At 45.3% G+C, this 16,019-nt stretch overlaps 1 protein-coding gene across 3 annotated transcripts; it reads left to right on the top strand.

Annotated features, from left to right (window-relative positions):
- The first annotated feature begins 871 nt into the window (after positions 1 to 871).
- Positions 872 to 12,522, top strand: ZFYVE19 (zinc finger FYVE-type containing 19). 3 transcript variants are annotated; one of them, XM_062576397.1, is made up of 11 exons: positions 872 to 1,091; positions 1,524 to 1,645; positions 3,471 to 3,524; positions 4,078 to 4,235; positions 5,200 to 5,345; positions 6,213 to 6,324; positions 6,915 to 7,124; positions 7,635 to 7,714; positions 8,463 to 8,573; positions 9,995 to 10,137; positions 11,577 to 12,522. In XM_062576397.1, exons 1-11 carry the CDS (start codon positions 1,038 to 1,040, stop codon positions 11,647 to 11,649), a joined length of 1,263 nt encoding a protein of 420 aa, XP_062432381.1. In that variant the 5' UTR covers positions 872 to 1,037; the 3' UTR covers positions 11,650 to 12,522. The 3 variants fall into 3 exon arrangements, with proteins under 3 accessions (XP_062432381.1, XP_062432382.1, XP_062432383.1); XM_062576398.1 differs by lacking the exon at positions 3,471 to 3,524; XM_062576399.1 differs by lacking the exon at positions 8,463 to 8,573.
- The last annotated feature ends 3,497 nt before the right edge of the window (positions 12,523 to 16,019 follow it).

The raw sequence follows: 16,019 nt of genomic DNA, 5'->3' as shown, positions 1-16,019 counted from the left end.
AGAAAGGAAAATTTAAAACGTAAACCCATAAAACTAACAAGATGGCTCATGAGAACCTACGGTACCTGAAACTACATCTAATAACTTTTTTTTTTTTTGGCAAATTTTTTTAGGATATTTCTTTTTTTCAAGGTATGTAAACAAACACTGGGAGAAACACTAGCTAGAGTTAACTGGAGTTTTGCAGCTCATTTCAGCTGACTTCCCACTCTTCTGAAACAGGATCTCACCGGCAGGTTTCAGACAGTAATAACTTCAGTGCAACTACGTCAAAGTTAGAAAACGCACTGTTTTTCTTATTAACAAATGCAGCCAGCAGCAGCTAATGCGCAACTACGCAGCGCCCCGCAGTCCCCACGAGCGGCACGGCGCAGGCCGGCACACGCGCTCGCGACGCCACCCTGAAACGACGAGACCCTTAGGTAAAGATCCAGAAAGCGAGGAAGCACTGATAACGGTCACTCCACAGCCCACACTGCTGGTCCCGTTTCAAAAGCAAGAGCCGCTCTCGTTATTGTGCGAGCGGCGGCGATCTGGAGGCACTGAGCCTGCGACGCGCTCCGCCACCAGCCGCACCAGCCCCCCACGCCGCCATCACCGCGCTGAGCCGCGCTGCGCGCTGCCTGCCGGGAAATGGAGTCTCCACGGGCAACATCCACCCGGGGCTGGATGTGGCCCCGACCAGACTACAAGTACCACAATGCACCGCGCGGCCCGCGGGCACAGCCGCAGCTGGCGGCTCCCAGCCGGCCCGCTGTGGAAAAGAGCGCCGCGCGGCGCCCTGGGCAATGTAGTTTTCTCGTGGCGCAGAGCCGCGCGGCTGCGGCGGGAGGGGCGGCCGAAGGACTACAAGTCCCGTCGGGCCGCGGTGCCGCCCCACGGCGGCACGGCCGGTGTGGGAGAGGCGGGGGAGCGGCGCCTGGCGCTTGTGGTCGGCGGCGGCGGCCTGTCGTAGCGCTGTGTTAAAGCGGGACCGCAGAGGCGGGAAGCAGCCTGCGGAGCTCGGTGTAGCGGGGGCGGCGGGTGCCCGCCGCGCCATGGATAACAGGTGCTACGGCTGCGCGTCCAAGTTCACGGTCTTCAGGAAAGAGGCAAGTTCGGCTCAGCGGGCTCGAGAGCGGCCCGCGCTCGCTGGCGGCCCGGCCGAGCGCGGCGGGGGCGGCTGCGAGGCGGAGCCCGGCCGGTGCCCCGGCACTGCCAGGCCGTGGGGCAGGAACGGGGAAGCGGCGGGCGGGGGCGGCGCTGCGGGGGCGGCGCAGCGGCCTTTTCCTTGCTTGCTCGGCTCTTACAGCTCCCGAACGCCGCTGAACCCTTTTGTAAAGAACAACAAGAAGAAGAAAAACTGATTTGTCATCCCCCTAACCCGAAATTCGGTGGGTCTCTCGGAGGAAGGAACCCCCCCCACACACACACACACTCCGTGGTGCAGTGCTGCCCCTTGGCCGGGCAGCTGCTCCCGAGTAAGGCCTTTCAGGGAAAGGGGGTGCGAAGCCCTGTCCTGCCTCTCCCTTGTGTCTCCTCAGTGTGGGTGCAAGAGCTGCGGACGGGCGTTCTGCTCTGGCTGCCTTAGCTTCAGCGCTGTCGTGCCCCGCTGTGGAAACGCCCAGCACAAGGTGTGCAAGCAGTGTCACGGAAAACTAACTGGGTAAGATGTGAGTCTTTCTTCACCAAGCGCAGTGTCCTGCTTTGGTTCTGCATTTGGGGTTCCAGTGTCGTGGTGCGGATTGCTCTGTGAGAGTCAGCTTTGCGCTTGTGTGCACACACCGCCTGTATGCTGGACTTTGAAGCTGGGCCCTTGCTGAACTGCTGTTCACGGGCTATTCAGTCAGAATGTGTAAGTCAGCATTTGTGAGGATGTTCTCCATGGTGACAGGGTAGTCTGAGAGAGCCAGGTTTAAATCTTCATGGATGGACCTTCAGTATCGTTGCCAGGTGGGAGCAGGCAAAGCCCCACAGTGTTTCTGCCTAGAAAGGTACACCCTTCTGAAAACCCTCGCAGTCTTTTCTGTTGTGTAGTAATCGAATGGCCTGGCAACAGAGATGTTCAGAGTGTTACCTCTGTAGGCAAAGAGTGACACAGCCCCTCGTTATTGAGAGGTCTCTGCTATGTGTAGCCTGAAGACCTAAATTTTGTAGTGTAGAACTGATTTTCTTTTAAAAGAAAAAAACATTTTCATAAACATAATCTGTAGGTAGGCTGTTGAAACAAAAGATGGAATTCAGTAGCAGTTGCATTGTTCACATACACAAGTAACACAAGCACAGTTTACACCAGAACCTCTCTCTTTACCAATTCTTTTCTGTGTTCTGTCCCTTCTCTTGCATTTATCTTACCTCTCTTCCCCACTTTTCTTATATAGAAAGGAATTTTTACCAGCAATTGGGGAATGTTCTGGCTCTATAGTTGTCTAAAGAGGAAGAATCTCATGTTATCAGAAGTCTTTATTTTCAAGAGCGATTGCTTCTGAGGTGCCATGAGGTTATTGATGGTGAAAGTACAATACTCACAATCCTTCTATTTGGAAAATGTCTGATTTCCCTTAACAGCTCCGGAAGTATTCAGAAAAGAAGTCAGCCTTTCCTCATGTTTCTTTTGTTTTTTTCTAATCTGTTTAATTTCAGTACTATAGAGTTACGGAAGAAAAAATTATCCTCTTACTGGAGAGCAGATAGATAAGCTACATGGGTTGCAGTTCTGTAAGCTGCCTGTAATGATGTTTTCCATGTGAAACAGCTTTCAAAGCTGAAAATGTTGAATAGGAAAGCAGTCCAGTAAAAACACTGCCTTCATTTGTAATTATACTGTCTCTAGCACAGTGCGGATGTGTTTGTAGCTGTAACTTCTAGGAATGAATAGAATGTACTAATGACCTTATATAAGTGTAGTTTAGCTGCTTAACCTAATGCAGCAACTCACAACATAGAGTTACACAAGATGTGTTTGTGGTATGCAGTGTTCAAGTGTGCTAGAAGATGTCACTATGATATTGGTGGTTATATAACAATGTTTATAGCATTTCATTTAGAGTTAGGGTTATACCATTCCGTGTTTTTTGCATGGTATAACTCCTTTCAGAGTGTTCTGCTGTATTGGAACTAAATGCACTGGGAGTCTTAGCTAACTGCTCTCTATCTGCTCTCTGAACTGGGAGATACAGACTGTGAGAGGCCAGGGTGTTTCACCCTCTTTTCTTTTGGAACACTGATGACTGTATTAAATGAAATAAATCTTGTCTAGATGTGAAACAATAGAAACAAAGGACCAGAAATTAGGTCCCATGCTGTCCAAGGCAGCTATATCATCTATTACCTTTCCTAAGCTGATCACTCTCCATATTAATGAGGTTATGAAAGGATTGTACCAAGAGATTGATAAACACATGTGCTAATTTCTCTTGGTTTGAAAAAATAGATGACTGAACCACTGCTAGGACCTTGAGTTCAGAGAGAGCATTATTTTTGCCTTCCAGAGAGGGATCTCAAAGCAGTTCAGCAAAATGGTCACCACCAGAGAACTACAAAAAGTGAGTTGCACTTACTAAATAATCCATTGGCTTCTGCCACCGGGTAAACCTTTAGGTCCTCGCTCCTTTTTCCCCTCATAGGGACCATCAAAATGGAGTTTTGCAACATGAGTATTTGCTTGTTCAGAATTAGATTAAGATTGGAGCTTTTGTTTTGATGTTTGAGAGTTGCTTGGGTTTCACGTGTGCATGGGGTTGTTTGTTTGTTTTTGTTTTTACTTTTTAGTAGACTGCTGAACTGCCACCTGGTTGTGTTCAGCTGTGACTGAGCATGGCTGGCCTGGAAACAGCAGTGTGGTGCTGAAATATTATCTGTGTCCTCAGAAACAGTGCCATGTGAGCTGTTGTGTTGGGCTGTCGTTTTCTTTACTCCTTGGGAGTACCTCGTCCTGCCCGTGTGGCAGAACATGGTGCAGGAATGAGTGGTCTCTATTCTGTCCCACACCGTCTTTGTTCAAATAGTGTGTAGGGTTCACAGAGACTGACTTCATGTCTCATGATTTAAATGTCTGTTCTCAGCTATGTCATGTCTTTTTCTCCATCCTTGTCACAGGCGTGTAGCAGCTTTTGAGGCTAAGCAAAACCAGCCAAAAGGGCAGCAGAAGGTAGCTGCGAAACCATGTCAAGCAGGCTCCAGATACCATGGATTCTCAAAAGAGGATAAGGCTATTGCAGAGAGACTGGCAAGGCTCAGGGAGGAAAGGAAACCCAGTGAGTTTCAGAGGACCCTGGAGATTCCCAGTGTGGGAACACTGTTAATTGGGAAACATGGAACTGGAGGGAGGAGGGAAGCGGTGGTCTTTCAGAGCGTGTCAGATAATCAGAGGGATAAACTGGTCAGAACAGTGGCTAGATTATGCAGTGGTTTTAGATTAATGTTCTTATTTCTTTGTTTTCCTTGGGGTTTCTCTTGAAATTACCTCTCAGTTTTGGGACAATGTCTTACCTGTGAGATCACCTTCTGTGAAGTCATTGTTTTGGGTAAAAAAGCCCATGTCAAACACAGGAGCTGAATGAAATGAAGAGCTTTGGCCAAATTATTTTGCAGAAGATTTCCTGTGGGTTGTTTTGCTGGGCTGCACAGTATCAATTTCTGTGGGACAGTGCTCTGACTGGTTTTGCCTTACAGAGAAGAGAAAAAAGGGACTTTGATCCTAGTCCACATCTCTCTCCTATGTTCTGGGACCCCTTTGTGGTGCCTGTGGTAGAAGAAACTATTTAAAAAATGACACTGTGCAAAGTGGTTGCTTGATTGTGTTGGAGACAGGACCATGCTCCAGCAGGCTTTTTCCAGTCCAGTATAGATAGGGTGCAGTAATGAATGAGAGAGAAGTGGACTATGCTGCATAAGTGACTCATGTATTTCACTGCCTATCTGTAGTAAGCTGATTGTCAAATGGGGTTATTCCATGGGACAACTCATTTTATGGCTGGGAGATAAATGATGAAGGAGGCAATGACTCGGGGGAAAAAACAGGGTAGCAGTTAGCATTAGGACAGTTTCCTAGTCTCTGCAGTATAAAGCCCATTCAGATCAGGGGCTGAGGGGGGCTTTTGCTCAGGTGTCCAGGCCATGAGTCTAGAACGAGAAATACAACTTTAAGGAAAAAAAAAAAACTTAAGTTATTTTTCAATAGCAGAATAACTTCTTTCCTTGTGTTGGTCTGAATTGCAGAGTCCATCCCTTCTCAGGCTGAGATCGAAGCTAGGCTGGCTGCACTCAAGGAAGACTGCCGGGGACCTGTGCCATCCACACAGGAAATGGAGGACCGTTTGGCTGTCCTGCAAGGGAGAGACCCTCCTTCTCAGGCTCCCAGGCCAGTAAGCTCCCTCAGCCCATTGGCTGGCAATGTCATCTGAGCTGGCACAGCAGCTGTGGTGTCCCTAGGGAATTCTGAAGCATGTCAGCCGTCCTCTTCCCTCACCTTTTTAGTGTTCAGGTGGCTCACTTCAGAAATCTCTGCTTCCTGTTTGTGTGATTGTCATCCAGAAGCAAATAAGCAGCAGTACGCTGCTTCAATATAAATGGAGTCTGTTGCAGAGCTGATGTGTTTGTTTTTAACAATTGATGCTAAGTTTATTCTCCTCGACTAATTTGTATTCCTAAGTGGCCTGACTTCTAAACTTTCAAACCTGGGCCTTATCTGCCCTGCCTTCTAGTTGTATCCTACAACTTGCTGCATCCCAGCTGGGCAAAATCCTGTGAATTATCCAGAGATGGAAGCACAGAGGTTAAGTGGCTAGCCTGAGATTGTAGAGGAAGAGGTGGATCTGTGCCTTCAAGCCTGTGTGAATGATTGTGCCTGAGAAGTTCTTTCCCTGCTCTCCTTTTTCAGCAGTGCTGCACACCCAGCTCTTATGTGTTGCAGTGAGAGCTGCTGGCTGGCACTGCTGAGAATGGCACTTTATTTACATTGGAAGTAATGGCAGAACTGAGGTTGGAACTCAACAGTATCTACTCCTGCACATTCAGTGCCTCTTATTTATGTAACTGCAGTTAGTCATGTGCATTTGACACCTCTGAGAATGAACCCTCACACCAGATACCAGAGCTGAGACTCCCAAGATTAGTGGAGGCATCCTTTTATCTTGGTCCTAGCTAGGATGGTATTTGTTACCCCTTTTTTTTCTTTGAGTATGTCCCTTTCTTCTCATGCCTTTTTCTGTGCCCTCTCCCTTGTTTCTTAGGTGCACCAGCCCCCTGATACCAGAAGTCTTGCCCAGCAGACAGATGACCTATTAACTCAACTAGCCGAAGAAATTGCCATTGAGTGTTACAGTCCAGGAGTCCAGCCTCAAGGTATCTATTTTGGCTTCTAGTGATCTATTTCTATCCACTAATGTGTGTGTTGTAGTGGGAAGGGAACACATACTTCCCTATCTGGTTTATAGGTGAGTTAAGTGTCCAGTTTGTCCTTATCTCTCCTTTATGACCTCCAAATTGACCAAGCACAGCCAGCTACCCAGCTGCACACTGAGTCTCCTTGTCTCTGCCTGGGAGGTGGTTTCTTCTTTTCAGGATTGTATTACTCAGATTGTTCCTCTCTTTCTGTAAGGTGACCATTCCCTAGGGAGCAGCTTTTGCACTTCTCTGCTCTCTTTTTTTTTAAGGAAAAAAAAAAAAAAAAAAAAAAAGAGAGAGAGAGATCTGGGATACCATTGTCTTCCTAGCTGAGGTGTTTTGCCTGCAATCTCATTGTAAAGTGCAATGTAGCTCACTTGCTTCTCTACAAGTATAGTGTGGGTTCAGCTGTGGCATGCCTTCTCCCATCATTAACCCAATTAGTTAAGCACCCAACAAGGTGCTCCCATGCCATTGCTTTAATGGTGCTGGCTGTGCCCAGGGAAGGCTGCTACTGAGTCATCAGTGTGTTCTGTGTCTGTTTGCAGTTGCTAATGGCCAAAACTTGAATGATCTCAATCGGGAGAGTGATGATGGGATTTGCCCTGCAAATCTGGACCCAAGACAGCTAGAGGAAGAGAAGAATAGGCTTCTGGCAGAGGCTGCTTCTGAACTGTGGGAAGAGAACACTAGGCAGGAGAAGATCCTACAAGTTGCCAAGAGATTGGCAGCACTCAGAGGCCAGGACCCAGAGAAAGGTGGGTAATAGAGGAGAATACAGTGCCAAAAGAGGTAACCAAGTTCCTGTGACAGAGCAATTTTTCTTCTCTTTTAAGAGTCTTGATCCATTTAATTCCTCTGGGTTCTGCAGGAAGCAGACTGGGATTTTTGTTGTGTGTGTAAAGTTGTATGGCTTGATCCATCATGAAATCCAGTACAAAAGCTCTAATTTGAGGCTCAAGGCTGGCGCTGTAATGGCAGACTCCTTTGTCTTACACCTTTCTTTCAGATAATTCTAGCATGCTCTGGTGAGGTTAATAAGACTTTTTAAAAACAAAGCTCTTTTTTTCCCCTCCCCCTTCTGACACTAAAAACAAGCAAACAGTAATGCCTCTTTTGAAGAGTCTGGAAAGGAGCTGTCTGTGTATGCCAGAGCCAGAGTGCCAGCCTCTGTGGAGCTCAGCCCACAGAGGATGGTCTCTAGAACATGAGTGGGCACAAGGTGTGAAGTGGATGTGGGTCATGATCTCTACCTGTTACTTCTGCAGTTACTTTGGAAAACTATAAGCTCCCTGACAGTGATGAGGAAGTGGATGAGGAGGAAGCTATTCGGAGAGTGCTAAAACAGGTCAGAAGTGGGCACTGTGGCCTTGTTTACCTTCCTTTCAATCATTCCTTTTTTTTTCTTTCTTTCTTTTTTTTAATCTGATGAACGTGCAAATGATTTCTCTCTGTCCCTGTGCAGAGTCTCATCTCTTCCACTCAGTATTTTTCCAGTGCTAACTACTGTGGGTCCATTCAGCCACAGGAGATAAAAGACTTTAATACTAGTCTGTCATATTTATTCACTTTCTCATTCATGCTTAGTGTCTCTTCTGGTCTGTCTCGCTCTCCAACCGTCCCAAACCTGCTGGCGCTTCCTTGCTACTTGTCCCATCTCTTCCCCCCACTGAGCTGGAATGTGGATGATGACACATTTTTCTTTAGCACAGCTCATGCCTAGATTTCTCTCTGAAATGTTTGTAGGTTGTTTTGCAGGCAGATGTGAGCTTGCCCTGCTTATGTTCTTGGCTGATGACAGACCACACAAGTGTGATTAGCATGATGTTAAAAGTCTGCTGACAGCTGCACTGCAAGGCACAGTATATTAGCTGAGGCTTCCTGCTGCCAGGCTGACTGTTCACAGTGCGTACACTGTGTTCAGAGTGTAGACAGAGTGAGCTCACGTCTGTCAGGAGAATACCACATAAGCATATTTGGACTTCTCATCCCGGTTATTGCATGAGGGCAAGGAGAAGGGAAGGAGGTTTAGAGCTTTGAATGAGGCTCCCAAAGGTGTTTGAAACAACAGGCTTCTTGCTTTCCCTTGTTACTAGCTCACAGAGGAAGCAGCCCTGGATGAAGCAAGTGGCTTCAATATACCTCCAGATCAGAACAGCCAACCAGGACGCTTGCAGCAGAACCTACCTAAGAAAGCAAAACAAAAGGTCAGTGAGCTGTCCAGGGTTTCTTGCAGTGACACATTCCAGGATCCCAAGACAGTAAAGCTCTGCAGGAAAAATCTGCTGTATCGCTAGCCCTGGTGTAGAAAAAACAACCATCCAGATTCCCTGGGGCAGACAAGCTGAAAAGGCAAACATCTCAGCTGCTTCTGCAAAGCTGACCAGCTTTGAGCACAGATGTGAATCATCTTGTACTTTTAAAAGGATTTGTTCTCTGGAATCCAGTTCCTTTCAGGCTTGCTTTCTGCTGGATGGGATGGTGTTCTCTAAAGCCAGAAAAGTTGATCAGCATAGGTCTGCTGAAGTGGATATTAGAGAAGAGATTTTTAACTAATCACTATATAATTAAACCAAAGAAGCTGTAGCCTAGTACCATAGAGCCTGATCCAGTGTGAGCAGAAGGTTTGCCAGTGCTTTCAGCAGGTCCAGAATAGAATTTCTAGATAGTAATCAAGTGCCTGTGTTCTCTTATAATATCAAAGAAAGGAATTAGTAATAAGATATCATATGCTCAGAATGGATTCTAGCCTATTAAGGAGATGCATACACCTCTAATGTATATCACAAGAATTAAATGAGCCTGTGATTCACAGACAGCTGACAGGCCTGTCCCTGGTGGAAAAAAAAAATCAATTGTAAGTGTTACTGAAAACATCCATCTCATAGGTGTGCAACCTTGTACTTTAAATGCTAGTGCCATATTTTTTCTGTTGTGTTAGGAAGCTGCCTTTGCCAGTGTTCTTGCACTGTGTCCCAGTGTAAATGTGACTGTTCATTTTGGTAAAGACTCTCTGTAAAGCAGAAGGAGATAAGGAAGACTTTATGGATAGATTTTAGATCATCATTTTGGAAGATCTTTTCAGCTTAACCTCAGATACAGATCGGTCACAGGGGCCTTTGGCAAATCATTTTCTTTGTGCCTCAGTTTTGCTTCTGTGACATAGAGAAAATGATACACTCCTCCTTCAGTGCTGCTTTCCCTTCACACAGACCATTTCAGCAAAGCTGCTTGATCACTTGCCTTTGTGGCAGGGATTGCCTGTCACTGGGTATTGCTGCAGTGAGTGCCAGATGATCTGGGCTCCAGCCTTTAACACAGGACAGATAATGATGGTTTATATTGTTGTAGACGGCAAATGAGGATGAATAGCTGTTTACTGTCCATGCAATATAGATTCATGAGCAAATGCAAGTGAGTGCCTTTGTTTTCTTATTTAACAATCTAGATGCATACATATGCAGCTTAACCTTGGGCTCTAGGCCAGTCCATTTCACAGACTTCAGGATCAGCAGAGAATGAACAGTTTTGGACTGTACGTGTCACTGTGGCCACCACATATTATCATAGAAGTCCTGTATGTTTGTTGTGGTTTAAATTATGCATCTCTGTTTTATTTCTGAGGTAGAGCCAGACTTCAGCCACCATGGCTCTTGCCAACTCAGATGACAGTGATGAGAAGGAGTTACCTTGGTGCTGTATCTGCAATGAAGATGCCACTTTGCGCTGCCATGGCTGTGATGGAGACCTCTACTGCCAGCGCTGCTTTCGGTAACCCCCGCAACTCTTCTTCGTCTGAGAGGCAGGCCATAGGGAAGCTTGGCCACTTGTGTGCGTTCTTTCTTTTGGGCAGAATAAGACAGCAGGAAGGGAGGTATGAGGAACTCAACAGTGAACTGAATGCTAGTACTTAAAGAAAATAGTTTGAGATCAGTAGTTACCCTTGGCTTTAGGGACTAAACTGGACCTAGGCAGAAATGTTCCTTCTGTACCGCTCCAGAGTATGTTTGGGCACATTTTCTGAGTGTCCTCTGAAACAGCTGATGTGCTGCATTGCATGGGACAGGATAAGTGAGAAGACAGTTCAGCAATTCTGTGTCTTGTTCGTGAAACATGATAGATGATCTGGGCTGGATTCTCACAAGAGGTGAGGTCAGATAATATAAATTCCTTAGGCTTTTCTTAGGTTGAGGCCCTGAAGTCTTAAAAATGTCTGGCTGCTGAAATGTATCTGGAAGAACCTTATCCCCTCAGTCACATCTTGCAGTAGCTGTAACGTTAATTCTTAAACACCTGTAACTTTATTTCTGACAAAAAGTTGTATGTCTGTACTTCTGGATATTAATTCCTTTGGATAAAAAGCTATTCACCACAACTTGTGTGGCTTCTGTTTGTCAAAAGCATTGGAGTTGACTGGGTTTTCACGTTAGAGCTGGCAGACATTTAGACAGCAGGATGGTGAGGACCTAGTTGAGAGAGGAAAAGATGATCTTACATGTGTTCTGTCATTTCCTGCAGAGGGCTTTGCAGAGAGATGGGAATGGAGTGGGAGAGACAAATTAAAATGGAAGGAAATGTGACTGGCAATGCCAGATATTTAAAAAACAAAAACAAACAAAAAAAAAAACCAGCTCAGACAGAAAGCATCAGTAAAAGCAGAATCAGTAGACTGGCAGGAAAATGAGTGCATCAGCTGCATGCCGCAAATGAGCGCTAGTGTCTTAACCCTGCCTGCTTCTAAGCATGGTTAAGATGACTGCCAATATACTGTAATTTAGCCACAGCAATCATTTTGCAGAGTTTATGGAGCAGATTCTCCTTTCAGCTGTTGTCATGGGAGCTGCTAACGCACCTGGGAATCATAGCCATAGTGCTGAAAATGAGCAATCGGTTATGTGAATCCCTTAAAAAAGGAAGGAGATAGAAAGATGGGCAGATGGAAAGTAGGCAGTAGGCCTACTGCCATTTCCAATTCTGGTAGTTAAGGAAGAGTAGATCTTTGTGGCTCTCCAGAAAGTACCTCAGAGATTTCTATTACAAGCAAATATCTCAAGTAGTCAGTCCATGTGGCTGCCAGTGGAGTCCTCTCAGCTAGCCCTTGGGATAGGTTTCTAGGAAGGGGTGCCGGGAGATATCTTGTGCAGTGTCTTAGAACGGGTGCTGTACCTGGGTATTTTCTCCTCACAGCAGTTTGTGTTTTTTTTTCTCAGTGAAGGCCATGATGAGTTTGACCTGAAGGACCACCACACCTCCCGCTATCATCTTCCTTGCAAGCAGAAGTGAATCATACTCCTCATGAGCAGAAAAGGAGGTGAAGAACTGGAGAAGACAGGGAGTTGGCCAGATGGGAAGATTCAAGGTGGATTTGCAGACAAAATGGGTGATGTCTTGGACAGTTAAAGGATGTGCTGTAATCTGAGAGAGGCTTGGAGCACACAACTTCTTGTCCTCAGGAAGACAGCTAGAGGAGTGCTGGCTTTGCAGCACGTGCGTGGGATAAATGATGATTTGATATGAGGAGAAAGATACAAATCTTCAAATACAGACAATACGGCAATGTGGGTAGCAGTGAAGACGTGTGTTTAAGCTGGTACTGGCTGACTGGTAAATAACTTCCTGCTTTCGCTAACAGCTCACACATTGGTTCAACAGGCAGCAAAGCACTTTGCACTAAAAAAAGCTGTTACATCTTGATAACATGTCTAATAAGAATTTCTAAAGCATAACAAAATGTATTTACAGAGGCCTGTGGTTAAAGTCTTCCCTGGGAATGCCTGATAACCCTTTACAATTTGTCAGCCACTTGTAATGGGATCTCAGTCCTAGTGCCATGTTGCTCAGGCAATAAAATGAAAGATCATGAAGCTGCCAAAAATGTTTCTCTGGTATTGCTGGAAAGGTGCAGGGGAGTTGCGCTCCAATGATGGTTACTCTGCCTTGATGGGCAGTGCTGCTTGTGTAGTTGCAGGATACTTTGTAAAGATAATCTGGTATGGATGCACTGCGTGTCGGCAGCGGTGACTATGTATAAGTTCCGTGTAATCTGTGAGGGCAGCACATTGGTCTGTAAGAATTGTGTTTGTCTAAAAGCAGAGTTTAGCTCTCATTATTAGATGCCCTGGTGGATTAAAGATAGTACATGTTTTATGCTCTTTATCTGGCTATGCGAGGAGCTCATTCTGATATGCTCACATCCAACCCTGGAGACAGTCCTGATGCAAATGGCACATGCCAGTGACCAGAGCACCCAGAATTGCTCCAAATACCTGACTAAATTTTCACTACATCAGCTTTACACTACACCTGGGCTCTTCCCCGGACTATGATGTGACTTCTGAGGAAGCTGTCTAAGGTTGACAAATTCCAGGGGTAGCAAAAAATGAAGAATTTCTCTGTGACAGAGAACCTCCGATGAATCTTGCCTGTCTGGTTAGACATTGCCGCTCCCAGTTGTCTGCCCTGCCCCTGTGCTGAAGGTCACTGCCTCTAGATGAGTTGGCAAAACAAAGCATTTGCCTGCATGTCAACCAACCCTGGTCAGAGCACAGCAAATAATTTAAACTGTTACTGAAGGCAGGTTTCTGATAACATGCGGGACTGTATCAGGGGTTTTAGCAGTAGCCTGTCACAGGTGGTGTAGAATAGTAATATTGCAGGTTATCCCAGCAAGAATTGCTAGAGCACTTTGTGCTGCTCCCAGAACACTTTGCTAGCAAGGGATGGCAAAACCTGACTCTTGAGAAGGCCAAGTTGTAAGAACAACACCTGATAGTCCTTGCTTCACCAGTGCCCTCTCTTTGAGACAGGCACAGAGGAAAGTTCCTGAGTTATGATGCAAAAGCTGACAACAAAGCCTGTGTTGCACTAAGTTTAATCAGATGGTTACTACCCTAAAGAGCTTGCAGTCTTAAAAGATGAAAACAAAATGTAGTTCTGGCCTCTTGATATTATCCTGGTCAAATAGGTATGGAGAAGTATAATTCCTAGAATTAGTCTGACACTTAGACAGCCCTCTAAAAATTCTGTCTTAGGTTAAATCCTCTGTAGTTTGCATGTACTGGAGAAGACTCAAGCATCTGCTCTCGTTCTCCTCTAAACTTAGAACTGAGCTATTCGTTTCTTGCTGAAACCCTTTGGGCTTCATTAGTTAATAGACATTTTAATCCTTACTTTTACAACTGCTTCTCTTCAGTATATCAGCCTACACTGACAAGTTACTTATGACATTTTGAATGCTTTTGCTTCATCAACCACAAGCAAACTTTGAGCTTCTTGTACAGTTAGGCAGCCTGAGCCTTGTGAGTCCTGCCCTGTGCATCTCAGTAGGTTGCAGCCTGAAGCTGCTTATTTAGGTTCCCATATTGGTTTCTGTGGACTTATCCCAAGAATCCAGAAATGCACCCAGCTCATGACCTGAAATAGGACTTAGTCATGCATGGAATAGTCTGCTCAGTTACACACACTCACGCATGCTGACTCTTCCCCTGTGCCCCTAATGGACATTCTTGTGGGTGCTGAGCTTTCTGCATATAACTGGTCATTGCGGTGGTAGCCTGACCACTTTCCCCTTGACAAGCCACTTATGCTGTAGCTTTTGCCTTGGTGGCCTCTCTGTCAGAGGTGTGGGAGAGTGATTCAAATCAGCTGACTGCAGAAAGCAAACCTAGCTGGATTTCTTGTTGTGAAATAGGAATGCTGTGTGACCTTTAACTGAGCAGTGAGCTTTTAGCTGTGTTGCTTACTCCCTGTCCTCAGCTTTGAAAGGTTATCGGTAAACCAGTAGAGACAGGTAAACTATCAACTCCTCGTAAGCTAATAGGACTTCAGTCATAGCTGTTCAAGAACTGAACAGAAGTTGGTACCTACAAGAGAGAGAATCAGTGCTATGCCTTGGCATCTGTCTTTCTTTCTTTATAGCAGGCCATGAGGACACAAGATGGATTTTCTTTCCTTCTCAAAAAGTATTTTGTATCTGAACTATCAAATATAGACCCTTCCTAAAAAGTATTTTAAATACTAACTACATGTGAAGTTGAACTCATAATTAGCTTACAAAGAAAAGTCTCAGCATAGCTAAAGTGCATTAACTTGCATTTGCTGTGGTCTGAGAGCATGCAGTTTCAACTGCTGTCATGTGATCATGTGTCCAAATGTAGTGAAGCTGAATATTTTAAAAGGGAGTTTAAGTGTTGCTCATAACTAAGGGAGAGAGATATGTTTACAGCTATTTTATACACACTGGTGTAGACTGTCAAATAGAAAAAACACACCAACCATGACATATTGCGTTATCTTGGTGTATTCAAGAGGACAAAGTTTGTTTAAACAAACATTCTTAACCAATAGCTGCATACCAAACACTGTATTGTAGCCTTACACTAGCACTGGTGTGGAGAAACAGCAAAAAAGTAGTCAATTGAAAGGTAAAACTCCACTTAGTCGATCCTTATAGTCCAGGCTGAGAGAAGTAAGTCAAAAACATGTTTGACTTGCTGCTTTTAAGACCTAAACAAAAATCAGTTGCTCTGATTGCCGTATGTTGATTTCCCTTTTGCACCACTAAGCTGAGAGGTCAGCTACCACTGGCTGCTTCTGCTTGCTTTGTTCCCCATGACCATGCTGTGCTTGTGTCTGAAGCACTCTGTGTGACAGCAATGTCCTTATGTACCAGAACCAGAACTGCATATCACAGGGACTACAATTTACTCTCTTCTGCTATTTGCAGAGTAAACACAAAGACAGCTTCTCTCAAGCAGAGTTTCTAGAACCTGTTTTTTTTTCCTGGGTTCTAGTACTGTCTGCCTGAAAATGTACCCTAAATTTCATTTTGTATCACCCCAAATTGAGGGAATATAGAATAATACCTAGGGCGGAGGAAAGCTAGCTTTTGGGCCACAGAAAAGGCATTTCAGGTTTTTTGTGCTGTCACAGCTTAGCAAAATAAAGCTGCATCCTCCTAGGGTATGTAATTATTGAGACTTCTGTGAACCTCTGTGCTGCAGCTAATTACAGCTCTAGTGTAGGATTATTCAGCTCATGGCCTGTCCACCTACATCTTCTACCTGAACTTCTTTGAACCTAGTCTGTGCTTTTTACAGCACTCAGTGCTCTTTGGCATTGTGCTGCTCTGCCTTCGCAAGGGCACTGATAAAGAGTCATAGTAGGTGTAAATCCATAAGCAATGGTAGAGCCATAGCAGCTGAAGCTCTGGATTGATTTTTCTGTTGTTGTTCTTTTACTTACTTAAAAAGTAGAGTTTTCAGGAGGGCAGGCATATCCTGTTGGTCTCTCAGAAACAAAAAAAGAAGGGCATGGGCCTAGGCCTACCAGGGATATAAATGGACCTGATACAGAAAGGATGTTTCTTCAGCCTAGTGGGTAAGGCTTAGAGCCTCTGGGAGCAGCCTTAGGACAAGGTATGAGCTACCTGGCTTTCTAGCTTCCAGGAGGCTGTTACATACAAGAGCATATGAAAGAAAGCAAGCAAGCCTTTGCATCACAGCTGTTGTTACAGCATATTGACTTTGCAGCCCACGTCTTGTTCACTGGCACTTCTGCTGGAAAATGGGAAGCAAAAGGTACTTCTCATAACCCTATTACTGATAAAGGTGAGGAAACCAATGCATTTAAGATATTACTGGTCCACACCAAGA

Source organism: Rhea pennata, chromosome 5 (genome assembly GCF_028389875.1).
Source record: "Rhea pennata isolate bPtePen1 chromosome 5, bPtePen1.pri, whole genome shotgun sequence".
Taxonomy (NCBI): Eukaryota; Metazoa; Chordata; class Aves; order Rheiformes; family Rheidae; genus Rhea; species Rhea pennata.
Note: the sequence above shows the minus strand (reverse complement) of the source record. Positions and strands in the feature narration are given on the sequence as shown.